Here is a 20,326-nt window from a genome sequence, read left to right as displayed (position 1 = left end):
CAAACATTGACAGATCTGAAGGGAAAAGAGAGCAATTCAATAATAGTAGAAGACTTCAATACCCCACTTTCAATAATGGATAAAACATCCAGACAGAAAATCAATAAGGAAGCAGTGGGCTGGAACTACATTGACCTAACAGATATATACAGAACTTTTTGCCCAACAGCAGCAAAATACACATTCTTCTCAAGTGCACAGGGAATGTTCTCCAGAATAGATCACGTTAGGTAACAAGTCTTAACAAATTCAAGAAGATTAAAATCATACCAAGTATCTTTTTCAACCACAATGGGATGAAATTAGAATTAACAAAAGGAAAACTGGAAAATTCACAAACATACGAAAATTAAACAACACACTCTTTAACAACCAATGGGTCAAAGAAGAAATCAAAAGAGAAATTAGAAAATACCTTCGTACAAACAAAAACACAGCATACCAAAACTTATGGGATGCAGTAAAAGCAGTACTAAGAGGGAAGTTCATAGCAAAAACTGTAATTTTTTTAAAGGCCAACTATAATACTGGACATACAAAATCAAAAATAATTGCCAGAGAAATTCTGAAAATTAATAAATGAGTTTAACAAGTGCGGAGTATGGTCATTTTGTCCAAAACTGATCTTCTGGCCACTCAGAAAAGAAGCTGGATTCCTATGAACTTCCATAACAACTGGACTCAGCTAAATGTGTAATCGATTCTGGTCACCCACAAAGCTTGGGACTCAAGCTCCTTCCTATCATGCCAAAGGAAGGGCTGGTGCTTCCCCAACAGTAAAGGTGGACATGGAGATTTCTACTACTAGCATGCCATGTCATACATTTGGCAAGGTTTGGATCCCAGCCCTTGATTATGCCAGGAAAGGGCTGCTTCCCTCAAAATTTATGTTAAGCCGTCAAAATAGGTTCTAGGTTATCCAATTTGTTGGCATATAATTATACACAGTAGTTTAGAAATCTCAAAACCCAAGGGTCATAATCCCTTTCTTGGGGTGAGAAAAATGGTCCTGATAGACCTCTGTACACTGTCCTAGGATGAAAAGGCAATGTGGAGCCCAGTGCAACTAGTACTGCACCAGTCTATGTGTTTCGCCCAATGAATGTTACTCCAGTAGGTTAGGTATGAGTTTTGCTTGGATATTTGTACTTATTTGCATAAAAATTGTTATAGCAAGGTGGACATCAAGCCAGGTTTCTACTGTAGCTTTCTGGAAGTGGATCAAAGAATGAGACGTCATTTGGCAGCATGACCAAAGGAGACTCATTTTGGCAGCATGGCCAGTCACCGCGATGGTTGGTCTCACTAGCTGCCTGTGGAAAAATATCCCTAAAGTCCCAATGAATGAAAAATCTGGGGGATAAGATTGCCCAGGTTAGAATTTCTTGCTTTTTATTAATGTTCTTGGTGGGAGTGTCCCAGGAAGAGGCAAACTCAACTGAGGGGAAAGCTAAACAATCCCTGATAAAATTATATACACACACAGAGAGAAGAGAAATAAGGATACAAAACAAGAACTGAGAAACACTACTGCAAATGAATAAGAGAGGAGGATTTGTTCTACCATATATCTACACTATTATAAAGCTGTGATGATAAGGCAATGTTTTGCTGGTACAGGGAGAGAAATATAGAGTAGTGGAGAACAGGAGCCCAGAAACAGACCAATGCATATAAGGATGCCTATTTCATGGCAAAGCAGACAGGTATTTCAACAAATGGCGCTGGGACTACTGCATATCCATATGGGAAAAAAAGACTGCTACCTTATACCATATCCAAAAAACAATTCCAGGTAGATTATAGACCTAAAACATGAAAGTTAAAACTGTAACACTTGTAGAAAATAGTACAGAAAATACATTTGAAAACTTGGGGTAGAAAACATTTCTTGATCAAGACACCAAAAATATTATTCTGAAAGTAAAAGAATGACATTATCTTTAAAAACGTTCTGTTCATTAAGATATAAAGAAAGGGAACAGACAAACTTGAGTGGGAAAAGCTATCTGCAACTTATACAACCAACAAAGGACTCACATCTAGAATACAGAAGAACTAGAAATCAATAAGGATAAAACAGATAACCCAAACAAAAAAAAAGGGCAAAACTCCAATAGGTATTTAAATATAAAAGAATATCCAAATGGCTCATAAATATAGAAAAAGGTTCTCAAACTCATTAGTTATTAGAAAATTACAAATTAAAACCACAATGATTTGACAATGATGCCAAGATAATTCAAGGGAAAAGGACCAGTCTCTCAACAAACGGTGCTGAGACAACTGCAAACTCATATTGCTACTGCATATCCACATGCAAAAGAATGAAAATGGACCCCTGCTTCACACCATATACAAAAATATCTCAAAATGGACCAAAGACCAAAATGTAAAAAATAAAACTCTTAGAAGAAGGAAGCATAGGTGTAAATCTTTGTGACCTTGGGTTAGATAATGGTTTCCTAGGTATAATAACAAAGGCACAAGCAACCAAAGAAAGAAAGACAAATTAGACTTCATCAAAATTTAAAACTTCTGTACTTCAAAGGACACTATCAAGAAAGTGAAAAGGAAGGCCACAGAATGGGAGGAAATACTTGAAAATTATATACCTAATAAAGGTCTAGTATCCAAAATATATTTAACAACTATTTCAAACAACAATAAAAGACAAATAATCCCATTTTTTTTAAACGAGCAAAGGATTTTAAAAAGATATACAAATGCCCAATAAGCATATGAAAAGATGCTGAAACTTGTTAGGGAACTAAAACTTTTCTTGCTGTCAGACCAAGAACTTACCTGTGTAATTTTTTTTTCAGTAAAACTTTTCCAGTTGGGGGGGGGAAAATCCCACATTGATATACCTCTTCACACCTACTATGGTGTGTATAATAAAAAAAGACAGACAATAGTGAGTGTTGGTGAGGATGTGGAGAAATCAGAACTTCACACACTGCTGGCAAGAATGTAAAATGGTTACAACCACTTTGCCAAACAGTTTGGCACGCCTCGAAAAGTTAAACATAGTTACATTATGACCTGGGGATTCTACTCACAGGTAAATGTCCACGAGAACTGAAAACATGTCCACATAAAAAATTATGCATGACTGCCAATAGCAGCATTATTCATAATAGCCAAAGAGTGGGAACAACCCAAATGTCCATCAACAGACGAATGAATAAATAAAATATGGTATAGCCACCCAGTGGAATATTATTCACCCATAAAAAGAATGAGGTACTGATACTTCTACAATATAGATGAACCCTGAAAAGATTATTGTAAGTGAAACCAAAAACTAAAGACCACATATTGTATGATTCCACTTATATAAAATGTCCAGAACAGGCAAATACATAGAGACAGGAAGCAGATTAACGTTTTCCAAGGGTTGAGGGGAGGGTAGAATAGGGAGTAGGACTGTTAATGGGTTGGGGTTTTCTTTTTAGGGTGGTAAAAATGTTCTGGAGTTAGTAGTAGTGGTTATACAACTTTGTGAATATACTAAGGACCACTGAATTTTACACTTTACAAAGGTGAATTTTATGATATGCGAGTTATAGCTCAATAAAAAATATATAATATACCCCTTAGATTAGTAAAATTTTTAAAGTTTGACAATATCAAGCCTCAAGAAATCCCACACTGCTGGCTGGAGTGTAAATTGGTACAATCACTTTGAAAAAAAGTCTAACATTACCTAGTAAAGAGATGTATACCCAATGATCTAGCAGTTCTATTCCTAGATATGTACCCTATAGAAATGCATGCTTACATACAAAGACACAAAGCTATGGTAATGAGGCAGTGTGGTATGAGGTACAGGGATACTGTTTATAGCCATTTCATTATTAATAAGTGCTCCAAACAGAAAATAATCCAAATGCGCATTAATAGAAGAATGAATATAAATAAACTAGGAAGTATTCAATCAAGGAAATATAAAATATAATTAAAATGAACTAGAGCTACACCAAAAGCAAGGGTGAATCTTACACCAGAATACTGAGTGGAAAAAAAAAAAAAAAAGACCCAAAATACTGCATGATTCTATAGACAGAATGTTCAAAACAAGGCAAAACTAAACTTTACTGTTTAGGGATACATGCACAGGGGGGTAAAAATCTAAATAAAAGCAAAGAAATAACTACCATAAAAGTCAGAAAGTGGTTTCTACTGGGGGTAGTTATGACCAAGAAGGATACATAAAACATTTCTGTAATACCAGAAATGTACTACCACCTAATGTATATGATCATTATAAGAGTGTCTCACAGAAAGTGGACATAATGTATACAACTACAACTTTTATGCATTTTTCTATATGTACATTATGTTTCTCAATTTAAAAATTTTAAAGAATTAATATTATGTATTCTCTCTTGGACACAGGCTTATAAATCCAAGGTCAATTTTGTTATCAGTGATATACAGGTCAACTACAGTCTGAAGTTTTTATGCTTGATTGGCCAGCTAAGAGAAGTGTTTAAAGTCTCCCAAGACCTTGAGATTGGGATTGACATATATACACTAATATGTATAAAACGGATAACTAATAAGAACCTGCTGTATAAAAAAATAAAATTCAAAATCCAAAAATAAATAAAGTCTCCCAAGACCTTAATTTCTTGTATTTAACATTTTGCTTTACATATTTTGAAACAACACTATTAAGTATATGTAAGATCGCTCCTGTTATACCATTTTTAAGACCATTACTTTTGTCAAAATACAAAATCCCACTGTCATTTTTAATGCTTTAAACCTTGATTCCTATTGGGGCTTAGACTAATAATGCTAAACTATTTTTTTTTGTGTTAGTATATATCTAGCATATATTCTTGACATATTTACTTGAAATGTTTCCTCGTCATTCTGTTTGGAAGTGTCTTATGTAAAAGGCTATATAGTAGGTCTGTTATTTTGTTTACCCAATCTGAGGCTCTTTTAATAAGTAATCCTTTAATAATGTAAGTAAACCCATTTACATTTATTATTATAATTGAAATATCTTGTTTGCTAGCCAGCCTCCAAGATGGTCCTCCCAAATCTCCACTTTTGAATATCTACATCCTTGTGTAGCCCCCTCCCACATTATATGAGGGTTGGTCTGTGTGACCAAGAGAAAGCATCAGAGGTGATGGCATGTCACTTTCAAGATTAGGTTATAAAACACTGCAGCTTCCACCTTAGGCTCTCTCCCTCAGTTCACTCTGGAGAAGCCAGCTGCCAGGCTGTGAGGACATCCAGGCAGCCTAGAGAAAGGCTCTCAAAGTGAGAAACGAAGCACCTGGTCAATAGCCAGGAAGAAACTGAGGCCTATCAACTACTGCATGAATGAAATTGGAATCTTCCAGATTCAGATGACTACAGCTCTGACAACTTGATTGCAACTTCATGAAGAACCCTGAACCAAAACCAGACAGCTAAGCTACTTCCAAATTCCTAACCACAGAAACTGTGAGATAATAAATGTCTGCTATAAGCGGCTATGTTTTGGGCTAATCTGTCACACAGCAAGAGATAACTAACACATTTACACTTAATTCTATCCAATTTATTTTCTTTTTTCTATTTATATACTTTGCCTTTATTATTTTTTCCTTACCAACCTTCAATCAACTTTTCTTTGTTCCATTTTTATTTCAACATTATTAAAGCTTTATATTCCATTTATATTCTTAGTTACTAACCCATATATATTTCTGACAAAGTTTAATATCACTAGCAATATCTTCCTCCCAAACAAAAACAAACCACAAAAACTTAACATGCTTTTACTTCCATCTAACATCAATATTCATCACGGTAGGCTTCCCTGGTGGCGCAGTGGCTGAGAGTCCGCCTGTCGATGCAGGGGACACGGGTTCGTGCCCCGGTCTGGGAAGATCCCACGTGCCGCGGAGTGGCTGGGCCCGAGAGCCATGCCCGCTAAGCCTGCATGTCCGGAGCCTGTGCTCCGCAATGGGAGAGGCCACAATAGTGAGAGGCCCGCGTACCGCAAAAACAAAAACAAACAAAAAAATACTACAGATTAGTTGTGCCAGTTAAGTCTGAAATTAATTTATACAAAACTATACAGAATGTATTTGTTTGTATGTGACTTCTTTGAGATTTATCCATGTGGTTACATTTGACAATGGTAATATGTTCATTTCCACTGTTGCATACTGTTTACTATATGAATATACCAAAATTTATTTTTTGATTCTACCAGTGATGGACCTTTGGCCTGCTTCCATTTCAGGGCTATTATGAAAAACAGTACTAAAGGTATCCTTGGTATGTCTTTTGACACACAAACGTATGCATTTCTGTTTGGTATTTAAAAGAAGCCAATTGAAATTCTGATTGAGGGTTCAATGAATTCATGAATCAAAATAAGATGATGTGCTATCTTTACAGTATTGAATATTCTAATCTAAAAACATGATATATCCCTCCATTTATTCAAGTCTTACTTTAAATAACATTTGATAATTTTCTGTGTAGAGATGTATACGATTTTCGGTAGATTTATTCCTAATGATTTGATTTTAATTAAAATGGTACCATCTTTTCAAAATTGTATCTTATTGATCAGCTGCTGGTATGTAGAAATAAAATTGATTCTGGATATTAGCCTATCCAATAACTTTGGTAAATTCATGTATCAATTCTAATAGGTAATATACAGATTATTTTGCACTTTCTATATACATAGTCATGTTGTCTGCAAAGACACTTTCATGTCATCTTTCAAATCTTTAGACTTTTTATGTTTTTCTTAACTTCTTGCACCAAGTAGGGCCTTCCAGTAAAATGTTACTTAAAAAACAGGATTAGCAAGCATCTTTGTCTCATTCACAATCTTAAAGGGAAAGCCTTTAACTGTTCACCAATAAGTATAAAGTTTATTGTAGATTTTTTGGTACTCTTATCAGAATAATTATGTTCCCTTCTATTATTTGCTTTGAAAAGATATTTTTAATTACAAATTGCCACTGAATTTTATCAATTGCTTTTTAGCATCAAGATGTTAAGATTTATCTCCTTTATTCTTTTTTTTTTTTTTTTGCGGTACACGGGCCTCTCACTGTTGTGGCCTCTCCCGTTGCAGAGCACAGGCTCCGGACGTGCAGGCTCAGCAGCCATAGCTCACGGGCCCAGCCGCTCCACGGCATGCGGGATCTTCCCGGACCGGGGCACGAACCCGTGTCCCCTGCATCGGCAGGCGGACTCTCAACCGCTGTGCCACCAGGGAAGCCCTCCTTTATTCTTTAGATGAGAAATATTATGTTGATTTTTGACTGTTAGGTCAACCTTACAGTTCTAGAATAAATGCATACTGGGAAATACTTGTTCATTATTTCTTCATATACCTTTTTTGCTCCATTCTCTCACATCTCCCTCTGGATTCCAATCATATATCAAGTGGTAGGCCACCTGATATTATGCCACAGTTCTCTGAAGCTCTGTTTATTTTTCCTTAATCTGTTCTCTCTGTTCTTCAAATTAGTTACTTTCTATAGCACTATCTTCAAATGCACTAACACTTTCACTCTCCTCAGCCATCTCTAGTTTGGTGTTAGGCTCATCCAGCAAATAATCCATTTCGGTTATTGTACTTGTAGCAGGCAAAATGGCTTCCCAAAGATGTCCATGATTTCCTCCGTGGAACCTGTGAATATGTTACCTTAAATGGCACAGACCAACCCCTGGCTGACAGCCAGCAAGGAAATAGGGACTTACAATCTATAACCACAAAGAAATGAATTTGGCCAACAACCTTAACGAGATTGCAAGTGGATTTTTTCCCAAAGCCTCCAGTAAGCAAAAGCACACTGCCAACATCTTAACTTTACCCCATGAGACCAATGTCTAACCTAAAGAACTGTGAGATCATAGATGTTGTGATTACATTTGTGGTAATTTGTTATGGCAGCAATAAAACACTAATACAGATTTTGGTACCTGGAAGTGAGATGCTACTATAATACCTAAAATTGTGGAACTGCTTTTGGAAGCAGACAATAGGCAGAGGCTGGAAGAATTCTAGTGAGCATAATGAAGAAAATCTAAAATGCCTTGACGGACTGTTATTATAAATTTGGTCTTGAAGGAGAGGCAGTGAGGGCTCACAGACTGCTTGTAGAAAGCTGGTCTTGGAGGATCAGAAGGAAGTCAGAAACTTGTTATTGTAAAATGGAGTAAGGTGGATCCTTGTTATGTACTGGCACAGAGCTCAGTGAAACTGTGTCCTACAGTTATGTGGAAAGCAGAATTTGTAATTTTTGGATATTTACTTGAGGGAATTTCCAAGGAAAGTGGTGAAGGTATGACCTGGTTTCTTCTTGCTGCTTATAGTAAAATGTGACTACTGGTTACATTTCCCAAATTCGTTGCACTTCTAGCAATTTTATTTTTATTTTTTTATTTATTACTGTATACAGACGTTGTGAACGATATAATGCAAAGACTCTAGCATCTAAGATGTTCCTGCAGCAGGCAGTTAACTGAGCTGGGATCAAATTCCAAACGTTATCTTCTCCATGGTGAGTTGCAAGTGAACTCTCCATTCAGTTCTTTCAGCTGACAGCTACTGCTTTTTGACAGGTTTACTGGAGTCTTCCCCTGTATAAGCACACTTGAGTAGTCAGCCAAAGATTTTTGCAGAGTTTGAAATTGATTCTGAGGCTCACTGTATCTGTGGCTCCCTCTTTCCCAGGATTTCCACCCTAAATTTTCATCATTCTTCTAATTTCAAACTGTGTTCTCTCCCCACTGCCCATAAATACTATGGCTTTCTATGATCCCACACCCCAAAATTGTGGAGTGCCCTCAGAGACCAGCCAGATATACACAAATCTCACCCAGTATAGTTTCTGTCTTCCACACAGTAATTTCCCTCCAGTTTTTGCCTGCTTTTCACCACTCACCAGTACTTTCAAATAGTGTGGGTTCTTTTGTTTCATGGACACACAGTTTTGGACTAATGATATAATCATTATTTGCAGGAGGGCTAATATAACCAAGCTACTCTACCATTACTGAAAGCAGGAAGCTCAGCTGAATTTTTTTTTTTTTTTTGGCTGTGCTGGGTCTTTGTTGCCGCACGCGAGCTTTCTCTAGTTGCAGCGAGCAGGGGCTACTCTTCATTGCGGTGCGTGGGCTTCTCATTGCAGTGGCTTCTCTTGTTGCAGAGCACAGGCTCTAAGCACATGGGCTTCGGTAGCTGCAGCATATGGGCTCAGTAGTTGTGGCTCACGGGCTCTATCTAGAGCGCAGGCTCAGTAGTTGTGGTGCATGGGCTTAGTTGCTCCGCAGCATGTGGGATCTTCCCAGACCAGGGCTCGAACCCATGTCCCCTGCATTGGCAGGTGGATTCTTAACCACTGCACCACCAGGGAAGCCCTGAATATTTTTTTAATATTCCATTTTTTCTTCTCTGTTGACATTTATATCTCCTAGTTTTTTTAGTGATTACTCAAGAGGTTACAGTAGTCATCCTTGTATTATCACAGTCTACCATCAGATACTATAACACTACTTCATGAACAGTATAAGAACCTTATGAATGTGTATTTCTACTAGCTTCCCTCACGTGCTTTAAATAAATTATTAAATGCAGTACTTCAACATTCTCTTTTATAAAAATAAAAAGGATAAACAAGATGATTCTTAATGTCACTTCCAGCTTTCACATTTAGTTACTATATAACCTATGATAAATATTTTTTGTTCAATATCAGTTTGTTATTTATTGTATTATTAGCAATCATAATCTGTTAAGTATATATGCTGCAGCATACATTAAAGTAAAAATAAAATTCGTGATTCTTGGGCTTCCCGGGTGGCGCAGTGGTTGAGAGTCCACCTGCCGATGCAGGGGACACGGGTTCGTGCCCCAGTCCAGGAAGATCCCACATGCTGCGGAGCGGCTGGGCCCGTGAGCCATGGCCGCTGAGCCTGTGCATCCGGAGCCTGTGCTCCGCAACAGGAGAGGCCACAAGAAAAAGTTGTGATTCTTGGAATCCCATATTTTTTTTCTTAATTTGGAAAACACCAAATCCATCTGTAAAGTCGACATTGCCCAAAAAATATTCATAAAGGAAATAAACTCTGAGGTATGTTAACCAGCAAATGGAAAATTACTTAGGATTAGCTGAAAACACTTACCCCTCTTCATTTTCTTTTAGTAAGCGACTGGCAATTCGGATCAACATGCAGTAGGCAAACTGTGATTTGAGACCAGATTTAGTAAATTTATTCAACATCTTAGAAACAGCAAGGCGATCACTCTTTTTAAGGTGATACAAAACTCCCAATGCATGGTACTAAAGAACAAGAAAAAGAATATGATATAGAGAGAAGGCTGAGTAGGAAGAGGATAAAACTTACATAAATACAGAATCATACGGAAATACATTTTTAATAAAAAGATACCCAAGTTTAATGTATACAAATAGAATATCTTTTTCATACTGAATCAAACACAGGCATGATTGAAAGGATAAGAGTTTCTAATTTACCCTCAGAAGTTGTTAATACAGATTAGGTAAGTATTAAGGGGGTGACATACAATCTGAAGATGGCTCTAGCAGGTTCAGCGTTGCCCCATCCATCGTTAGTACAAAGGTTCTCAGGTCCAAGGCTTTAACCAGTGTTACAGGTCTTGCTTAGTGGATTTAAATCATCTGTGGTTATGTTAGTGGTTAAAGGATTAATCTCCTGAAGTAGGCTTATGGCATGTAATTATCATGACACTTTGTGTAAAAACACAATGATCAGAGTTAGGAAGGTGAGAATGTTTCCCAAGGGAAAAATTACTACTCTACTTCCTCATAAGTGAATATGCTAACATGAGAAGTAAACATTAAAAGAGGATAAATAAGTACCCTCTCAAATATAAATGGAGTACTTTACATAAAATTGCCAGTTAAGAATTTAATCTTGTTCCTTTTAATTAAGAATAGCATAATGAATATCAAAAGGAGATCTTTCCAACAAAACAGTTTTAAAGCTTCACAAAGTGATAATTACTCTTTACTGTTTTTCTAATGTCTAGTATAATCAAGGCCTGAAAAGCTTGGAATTGAACATCCATCTTCACAAATTATTTTTCAAACAAAGGACTGAAATGAATTATGACCTCTGGAATGAGCATCTCAAACTACCACTGAATATAAGCATCTTCTCAAACATTCCTACAGTTTCTACTAAACACTATAGCAGGGCCTACAGTGGTAATCATAATTAGTGGGATACTCACTTGGGAATATGCACTAATATATACTTAATATTATGCTGCTTAATATTAGCCTTTAGCTAATACTCATCTGGGGAATCAATAAACTGCCCCTAAAATGTAGGGCTAAAGAAAGATTATCTGGAGACATAAGCTAAGGTGATTCAATGACAGTACCTGGACCATAATATTATCACTTGAAGCAGCTTCTTGGGCTTCATTGACCCAGCGCTTAACCACATCATAGCTTATCTTCATCATGTGCTAAATACAGAAAAAATTGAGAACAGATCATGCATAGTCACTAAAAGTTTAGAAACATGAGTTAGTTTTCTTGGAAAATTACTAACAGACATTTCCAGAAAAAGAGAAACAATGTTATAGCTTTTATAAGTCTATTTCAAGTCTCTGAGACAACTAATAAACCTGAAACACTTTCTCCAAGACCCCTTTGCAAAGGCGAGCATATGTTTGTGGGCTGGGAAAGGTGTATAAAGGGAAGTAATGAGAGGGGAAGGACGGGGAGGGAATGGATAATTAATAGGATGGTACTTAAATAATGTTAACATTATAGGTTTCACTTCCAGGAAACTCACCTGGAAGAAAAAACAGAGTACCATAAAAAAGTAGAGTACCTGCTGTAAAACTTGACCAATTATATTCCAGAACCAGCAACTCTCGTGATTCAGATGATCTAATCCATTCACACATTAGTAACCAATTTTAATCAAATACAATGTGATAGGCTGTCATGAATAAATTTTGTTTTGATAAAAAAGAGAAAGAAAAGATATTACTAAAACAAACAGCACTTCCTGGGAGGAAATTTAGTAATGGGACAGACTTTGGACTGAAGGACACTGCAGACACAGGGCACCAACAAAAGCAGAGGACAAAGAGACAAGAGGTAGAAGGGCAGGTCATAAAGGAAGATTTAAAGAAAGAGATTAGCTCAGTTTCTTCCCTGATCCCCATCCCACCCTAACCCACTATCTGTATTATATATACAACATAGCTTTCTGATTACCAAAACCTTTCAAACATATGAAAATTTCATGTTTTTATAACTGCCCATTTTAATTGCTCAATGTTCCTCTTTCAGTTAAGCATTATTGTATAAAGTAACAGAAATGTATACATATTTTTAAATATTTCATTTGCGAGAGAATCATACTGATACTTTGTTTTTGCAACTAGAAACTGTACCATGCATGAGAACCAGCTACTTGTTCACTTACTAAGGAAGATACCAATGCTGAACTGGATACACTGGAGACTTTATCCACAATGGCCTGTTTCATGTATCTTTCAATGGCCTGCAACATTGTTCCCTGAGAACATTCATAAAGAAAAAGCGGTTGAGGCAGAACATTTTCATCCAAAACTACCACTTCAAAATAATTTACAAAAACAAGTCACATATTTGTCTCTGTGCAAATATTTAGAATGCATTAAAAGGCTTATCATATAATAATCAGATCCCAGAGGGCAAAACCCAGACAACCAAGTGGCAGCTTCAAGAAGGAACATTTGGGGGCTTCCCTGGTGGCGCAGTGGTTGAGAGTCCATCTGCCGATGCAGGGGACACGGGTTCGTGCCCCGGTCCGGGAAGATCCCACATGCCATGGAGTGGCTGGGCCCATGACCCATGGCCACTGAGCCTGTGCTCCGCAATGGGAGAAGCCACAACAGTGAGAGGCCCGTGTACCGCAAAAAAAAAGAAAAAAAGAAGGAACATTTGTAAGGAAGAGGAATAACTGTTCCACAATGAAATAAACTATCTCAAAGTGAAGAATCCCAGTTCGGAAGAAATACACAAGTAGAGGCTGAACCTATCAGGGATATTATAAAAGAAATTCCTAAATGGGGATGCTTTTAAAGTCCTGACGATACCTCTACGTGTAGGGCACGTATTTTATATGGATCCCAGAGAGTCCTATAAATCAACTGTAATCTCTGATTATTTTAGATTCATAAGAAATTAAATGTGCAATATGCTACTATACTGAGTCCTCAATAGGAAATCCTCTGAAAATAAAGTTCTTTTTAATTTATCTGGAAGAAAGCTTAGCACTGGGAAGGTGGTGGCAGGTAAGTAAGGATGCATAAATACACCAAGATCGATACTTAGATGAAGAGTCTTAGCTAGCCCTGGAATGGTCAAGTCTTATGGTATCAATTTAATGCTAAAAGCAAAAGCAACCACAATAAAGTAACTGAGCATTGAAAAATACTAAACCATTTCTATTACTCCTCCTAGGATCCAGATTTACCACTTAACCCTGCTCAACCTTTGAAATTTGAGAAGATTGCAAGCATATACATAAAATACACCCGATCATGAATATAGCTGAAATATTATTCAGTTTGCTTGGCAATGCCCAGCCTGTCCTTCATTTTAACCTTTCCTTCTCAGAGTTCCAAGAAAGGGACAGCCTAACATACTCTATAACCTCATCCCTCCCAATACAACAGACTAAGTCAAGGTTAAACACCTGATTTGGACCCAGGTAGATAACAAGCCACTGGCTGGCTGATGGCTAATCAGATCTTTTCTCTTAAATACTTAAATGAGAGGGCTTGAGCCTGGTAAATGATGGATGATAATAGTAAATATCTGAGAATCTTGCTGCTGAGTTCCTTAGAGCTGCCCTATTTCTTGTTCTGGTTGTAAGCTTTACCTCAAATTCTGAGAGATTTGTATTTTGTAAGAAAGATTTTTTTTTTTTAAAGCTAAATTCGAATGGGTTTTTGTCTCCTGCAAGCAATGTGCCCTGACTATGACAAAAGTCCATGAGGGTAAATATAGAGAGAAATAGAATAATCTAAATAAACAAAATAAAAAACAATCTAAAAGAAAAAAAAACCTAGAGCCACAAAAGCCTTTCTGGTGGTCATGTTTCTCTTCTGCTGATGATTCACAAAGTCAGACAGGGAATCCTACTAAATTTACATGGCCACCTGCAGATAAACATAGGTCCCCTTTGACACCTCAGTAAAACAAAGAACTTACATCAGTGATTCTGCAGAGAGCCCTGATGGCTGGGCCTCGGTACACATCTTCCTTTCCAGTCATGTCCTTAGTCAGACTGAGAAAAATCAAATTGGTTACCATAAGATTAAAGTTTTCTCTTTTGTTGAGTCCACCCCTCGCTAATTCCACTTGTCCCCATAATTATCTTAATACAACTACTGATTAAACAAGTATTTATTGAGTGTCTTCCTTGGATAAATATAAAAACTACTGGGTAGAAGACTATTTTAAATCTTAAGAATACAGCAGTTGGTGGGAATGTAAACTGATACAGCCACTATGGAGAACAGTATGAAGGTTCCTTAAAAAACTAAAAATAGAACTACCATATGACCCAGCAATCCCACTACTGGGCATATGCCCTGAGAAAACAACAATTCAAAAAGAGACATGTACCACAATGTTCACTGCAGCACTATTTACAATAGCCAGGACATGGAAGCAACCTAAGGGTCCACAGACAGATGAATAGACAAAGAAGGTGTGGCACATATATACAATGGAATATTACTCAGCCATGAAAAGAAACAAAATTGAGTTACTTGTAGTGAGGTGGATGGACCTAGAGTCTGTCATACAGAATGAAGCAAGTCAGGAAAACAAATACGGTATGGTATCACATATATATGGAATCTAAAAAAAAAATTAAAAAATTGGTACTGATGAACTTAGTGGCAGGACAGGAATAAAGATGCAGACATAGAGAATGGACTTGAGGACATGGGGTGGGGGAAGGGTAAGCTGCGACCAAGTGAGAGAGTAGCACGGACATATATACACTACCAAACGTAAAAGAGAGAGCTAGTGGGAAGGAGCCTCATAGCACAGGGAAATCAGCTAGGTGCTTTGTGACCACCTAGAGGGGTGGGATAGGGAGGGTGGGAGGGAGGCAGATATGGGGATATATGTATACATATAGCTGATTCACTTTGTTACACAGCAGAAACTAACACAACATTGTAAAGCAATTATACTCCAATAAAGATGTAAAAAAAAAAAAGAATACGGCAGTGAGCAAAACAAAGTCTTTGCCTTCATGGAGCTTACATTCCAGTGGGAAAGAGATATTAATCACATAAACTAAATATAAAAATAATTTTAGATACTGATTACTGGCATAAAAAGCAGACGATTATATAGAGAGCCTCAGGCTGAAATCCCCCAAAATCCCAAAAACTCATCAGACTTAAAAATAACTCTTTAAAAGAAACTGACTAAAACGATTACTTCATGAGGTCTCGCTCTCACAGGAATGGCTTTCTAAAATAATTGTCAATGGTTTCAGACCTTTCTGTGGAGCTGCAAAAACAGGCAGAGGAGTGTGGACTGAGCTACAAAACTTCATGGCCATAATTTTAAAAGGTTTTTAACCTTTAGATTATTCACTCTTTTACCCTTCCTTCTCTTGTCCTCTGTGCATTTATACTACCCTCAAACTGACTATCCACCTCCTCCCTCACTCAACTTCCCTCACATAATCCAAAACAGCCTCCAACTCCAACTCACTCCATTAGGGCACCAAGAGGAGAAAGTTGTGAATAACTGACAGTCCTTCAATTTTGTTCATTTTTCAATTATTAGGTAGAGTATTTCACTCATATAACAATCCATTTTCAAAGTATTCAGAAAGGTATAAAATATAAAGTCTAAGTCTCTCCTCACCCACCCTAGCCTGTAGTGCCACTCAACTGGAGACAGTCATTGTGAACAGTTGCTTAAAGTTTTCTTAAGAAAGTTCTTAAAATATATGCAACCACAGAGACTTTTTAAAATGCATGCCAATGGATCGGCACTCTTCTGGTACCTTCAATCTTACTTAGTAATATAACTTGAAAATCTTTCCTTATAGGCAGATGTTTTAAAATTTTAGATACTTATATATATTAAAATGTCTAAATAGTATATCTAAAATATATTTTTAATGGTAGCACAGATTTCCATTGTTTGGGGATAAATAATTTATCAACCAGTCTTTTTCACAAATATTTGCATTTTTCCAATTAGATTGAAAAACTGAGGCTTGGCAGGTTTGGTTCCTGAGTCCTCTCTCCTTGGCTTGCTGATGGCACGGAAGTAGCCATAGTAATGCATAAACAAAAAGGCATGGCTACGTTCCAATAAAACTTTATTTACAAAATGAGGCAACAGTTTTGGCCATGGGCCATAGTTTGCCAACCCCTGCTCTGTACTTCTGTTTAGCTTGGGCTGCCCTGACAGCAAAGGCTTACATACAGATAGTTTATTTGGGAGTGTGTTCTGAGGGAGAAGTAAAAGATGAGGAAGTAAACAAAGGAGGAGGGAAAGTCAACCCAAAGAAGTTTTCTCTAGTGTGTCACTGCCACAAACAACTGGTTATTTAATGACCAGTCTTCTGAGGACCTTAATGAAATACATCTCAGAAACCACACATTCAAGGGATGAAAAGGAAAGAATTTATCCACTAGCTCTTAGCCCCTGGTAGAGATTTCACCCCGGAGTGTTAACTCCCCAATCTCTTAACATTCACATGTTAACTCACACATGTGAGTTCAGTGAGTGTGCAAGAAATTGCAGGGCAGGAAGCAAAACGCACAGGACATGCTTGAAGTGAGGCACTATCAATGCTAGTGAGCTGGAGCCTACATGGCAATGTTGACCACAGCCACAGCTGGAACCAAAGATGAGGCTGAGGAAACGGGAGGTTGCTCAAAAGTGGCACCCAATACAGCCCATCATTTGCACCCCTCACATTTGAATATGTCTTCCATTGAATCTAATCTATCACTGAGTCTTCAAGATGGTAACCATCCACTATTTCTACAAGAGACTGGAAGATGAGTAGAACATGGTACACCCCATACAGCTACAACACGTTTCAAAGCCATAATTGATATTCATCATCTCCTTCCTATAACCACCCATTCTTTATTTCCCTCACTCTTGGCCAGCACTTCATCTCATCTTGGTTATATGTCTGGTAGGTGACTCAAACCTTGATCCCAAGGGATCTGAGCCTTTGTTGTATTTACCCTGGTTGGACCATTGGTTGTTCCCTAGTCCCGAGTCAACATTTTCCCATGCGTGAACGCACAAAAATATACTCAAGTGAATACCTTGAATTCTAGATACAGTCCTGTCACCTTTATATAGAAACAACCCTAGATCCTGATAGGGATCAAGGTCAGTTACCTCTACAAGTAAAGCAGCTCCTTTCATTACCTGCTGGTCTACTAGCATGAAGAACACAAAGTGACCCAATAGGAGTCATCATTTCAAGTGTGCAAACTGGCTCACTTCTTGCCCCACGGTTGCTCTGACTCTGCAGTGTGGGATGCCTTAGGTTGCCAACCTGTTACTCAGACATGTAGAATCCAGAAGTGTGGGATGTTTCTGCGCTGGAGACAATCCACAACCCACGGGAACCAGGAGTCAATGGGTTAAATGCTTCCCCCTTTTCACCCCTTGAAAACATTGTCCCCTGGGAACCGGGACCTCTAATCCACATTCGGGGTGAGAATGGGAAGCATAAATTCTACAAGTGAGTCACTGGGAGTGAGGGTTAGAGGAGCCAGTCCTACTTCCACCTCTTGATTTCTGGACCTGCCTATTTTATTTCTTGGTGACAGTACCATACACTGGCAATCGATTCAATGGATATATGGCATCTTGGAGGAGAATTCCCCAACCTCACAGAGTCCTTCCTCCAACCTACTACCTCAGCTGAGCACTCAATAGGCCATCTTATCATAGCATCAGGCTGTCTGCTCCTAGGTGAAGCACAATATAACAAAACTACTCATCTCCCTCCCAGTCACGAGCCCACTATCACTCCGCTTTTGCCATAAAATGAATGGCAATGTCACGTAGGATACCATGACAATAAATTAAGAATAACTGTTTATACCACAACTTGGCCCTACTGCAAACCCCTGGTTTATTCTATCTATATTTTATGGTGTTTGGGTCATGCAATTTAAAAAAATTATGTAGTCAAATTTATCAATCCTTTCTATTACCTTTGGATTTTAGTCATAATTACGAAACTTTTCCCTACACCAAGGTTAAAGAAGAATATACTCATGTTTTCTTCTAGTACTTGTATGGTTTCATTTTTTAAAATTTATACTCCTTATCTTTTTAGAGTTTACTCATGTATATGATGTGAAATACAGATCTAATTTTATCTTTTTCTAAGTGGCTACTCAGTTGTCCCAGAAACATGTATTAAAAAGTACATGCTGGGGCTTCCCTGGTGGCACAGTGGTTGGGAGTCCGCCTGCTGATGCGGGGGACGCGGGTTCGTGCCCTGGTCCGGGAGGGTCCCACATGCCGCGGAGCAGCTGGGCCCGTGGGCCGTGGCCGCTGGGCCTGTGTGTCCGGAGCCTGTGCTCCACGGCAGGAGGGGCCGCAGTGGTGAGAGGCCCGCATACTGCAAAAAAAAAAAAAAAAAAAGTACATGCTTACCCCAGTGATTAGAGATGCCACCTTTGTCATATGCTAAGTTTGCATGTGTCCTTGGGTCTAATTCTGTACTTTCCATTTGTATCAGAGAATTCTGAAAAATGTACATCAGCACGGCCGAGTTGACACTTTACACAGTCATCACACAATTTTACTCCACTGGTCTCTTTGTCTATTCACGTGTCAGTACCACACTGTTGTAACTGTACAGGCCTTAGTATTTCACTGACTGGTAGTGCTAGTCCTTCCTCACGGTTTTCCCTTTTTCAGTTATTTCCTGGCTATTCTTTTTTTTTTTTTTGGGGGGGGGGGCGCAAAAGTGAAGGCCACAACCCTAAGATCCAGGAACAGGGTGCCTGCCTAAGACAGCTTTAATTAGAACAACAAAGAACAGCCTCCCATCCCTACCAGCCCACTGCACTGAGGGATAAGTAAGTAACCTGCAAGAGAACAACCCTCTCTGAGGGGCTGGGGGAAGAAAATACCAAAAGCTGAGGGCAATCATTGAAAAAAAAAAAAACTCTGTCACACCAGTCCTCAACCTAAACATAGGGTATCACTAGAGGAATTTGAAGCCAAGCTTGGGGAGCACTGCGTGTTACAAGAGCAACAAGAAACCAAACCCAGTCCAAGCTCTGGTAAGCTGTAAGCTCTGGTCTCTCTTTAGGTTTTGAGCCAGTTGGTTACTCTGAGATATCAGTGTCAGCACTCTAAAGGATTCAGATAAATTGCTGAACTTGCTATTTGTTCAGCCCCCTTTTCATGGAAACATTGGACATAATGCTCTTTCCAAATCTCTATACCCCAAAAGCCTCCATTTAACTTTTGCTTCATTTCACCTGGGTTAATATCTAGAAGTGAACGAACTGGATCTTATGGTAGGTTCATGTTTAACTTTTTAAGAAACTGCAAAAATGTTTTCTAACATGATTTCACCACTTTACATTCCTACCAGAGATCCAATTCCTCCTCATCCTTAGTAATATTTGCTAAAGTCAGTCTATTTAATTTTTAGTCAATTGAAAGATGTATAGTGGTATCTCATTGTGGTTTTAAACTGAATTTCCCTAATGACTAAGAAGGCTGAACATCTTTTCATTTGCTTTATTTGCCATGTATATGTCTTCTTTAGTGGTGTCTATTCACAGATTTTACACGTTTTTTAATTGTATTGTTTTCTCATTATTGAATTTTGAGAGCTCTTTATATGCCCTAGATACTAGTCCTTTATTATATATAATTTATAAGTATTTTCTTCCACCCTGTGGTTTGTCTTTTTGTTTTCTTTATGGATCAAGCTTTTGACGTTGTATCTCAAAAATCTTTGCTTAATTCAAGGTCACAAGGATTTTTCCATATGTTTTCTTTTAGAGGTTTTGTAGCTTTAGGTTTTATATTTAGGTCCATAGACCTTAGAAGAAAAAAAAAAAGGCTACAGATTAAATCTTTAAGCTTTTTCATGTCTGAAATTGCTTTTATGCCAACTGTTTCTGAAAGCTATTTTTGCTGGACACAGAATTCTGGGCTAACAATTGTGCTTTTTGTTTTCTTTCAGTACTACAAAGATGTAGTATCATTTCCCTTCAGCCTAAAACACTTCATTTAATATTTCCTTC

General features: G+C 37.9%; 1 protein-coding gene across 5 annotated transcripts in view; it reads right to left on the bottom strand.

Annotated features, from left to right (window-relative positions):
• The window catches only part of COPG2 (COPI coat complex subunit gamma 2), a 129,488-nt gene that overhangs the window by 84,150 nt on the left and 25,012 nt on the right, over positions 1-20,326 (bottom strand). For 4 of the 5 annotated variants that reach the window (XM_060156658.1, XM_060156662.1, XM_060156659.1 and 1 more), the window contains exons 6-9: positions 14,250-14,325; positions 12,475-12,567; positions 11,414-11,500; positions 10,168-10,325 (exon numbers count right to left, since the gene is read on the bottom strand). In XM_060156658.1, the coding sequence (XP_060012641.1) occupies positions 10,168-10,325; positions 11,414-11,500; positions 12,475-12,567; positions 14,250-14,325 (414 nt within the window). The remainder of the gene's footprint in view (positions 1-10,167; positions 10,326-11,413; positions 11,501-12,474; positions 12,568-14,249; positions 14,326-20,326) is intronic. The other variant, XM_060156663.1, reaches the window with a different exon arrangement.

The sequence above is a fragment of the Lagenorhynchus albirostris genome, chromosome 8, assembly GCF_949774975.1.
Source record: "Lagenorhynchus albirostris chromosome 8, mLagAlb1.1, whole genome shotgun sequence".
NCBI lineage: Eukaryota > Metazoa > Chordata > Mammalia > Artiodactyla > Delphinidae > Lagenorhynchus > Lagenorhynchus albirostris.
Note: the sequence above shows the minus strand (reverse complement) of the source record. Positions and strands in the feature narration are given on the sequence as shown.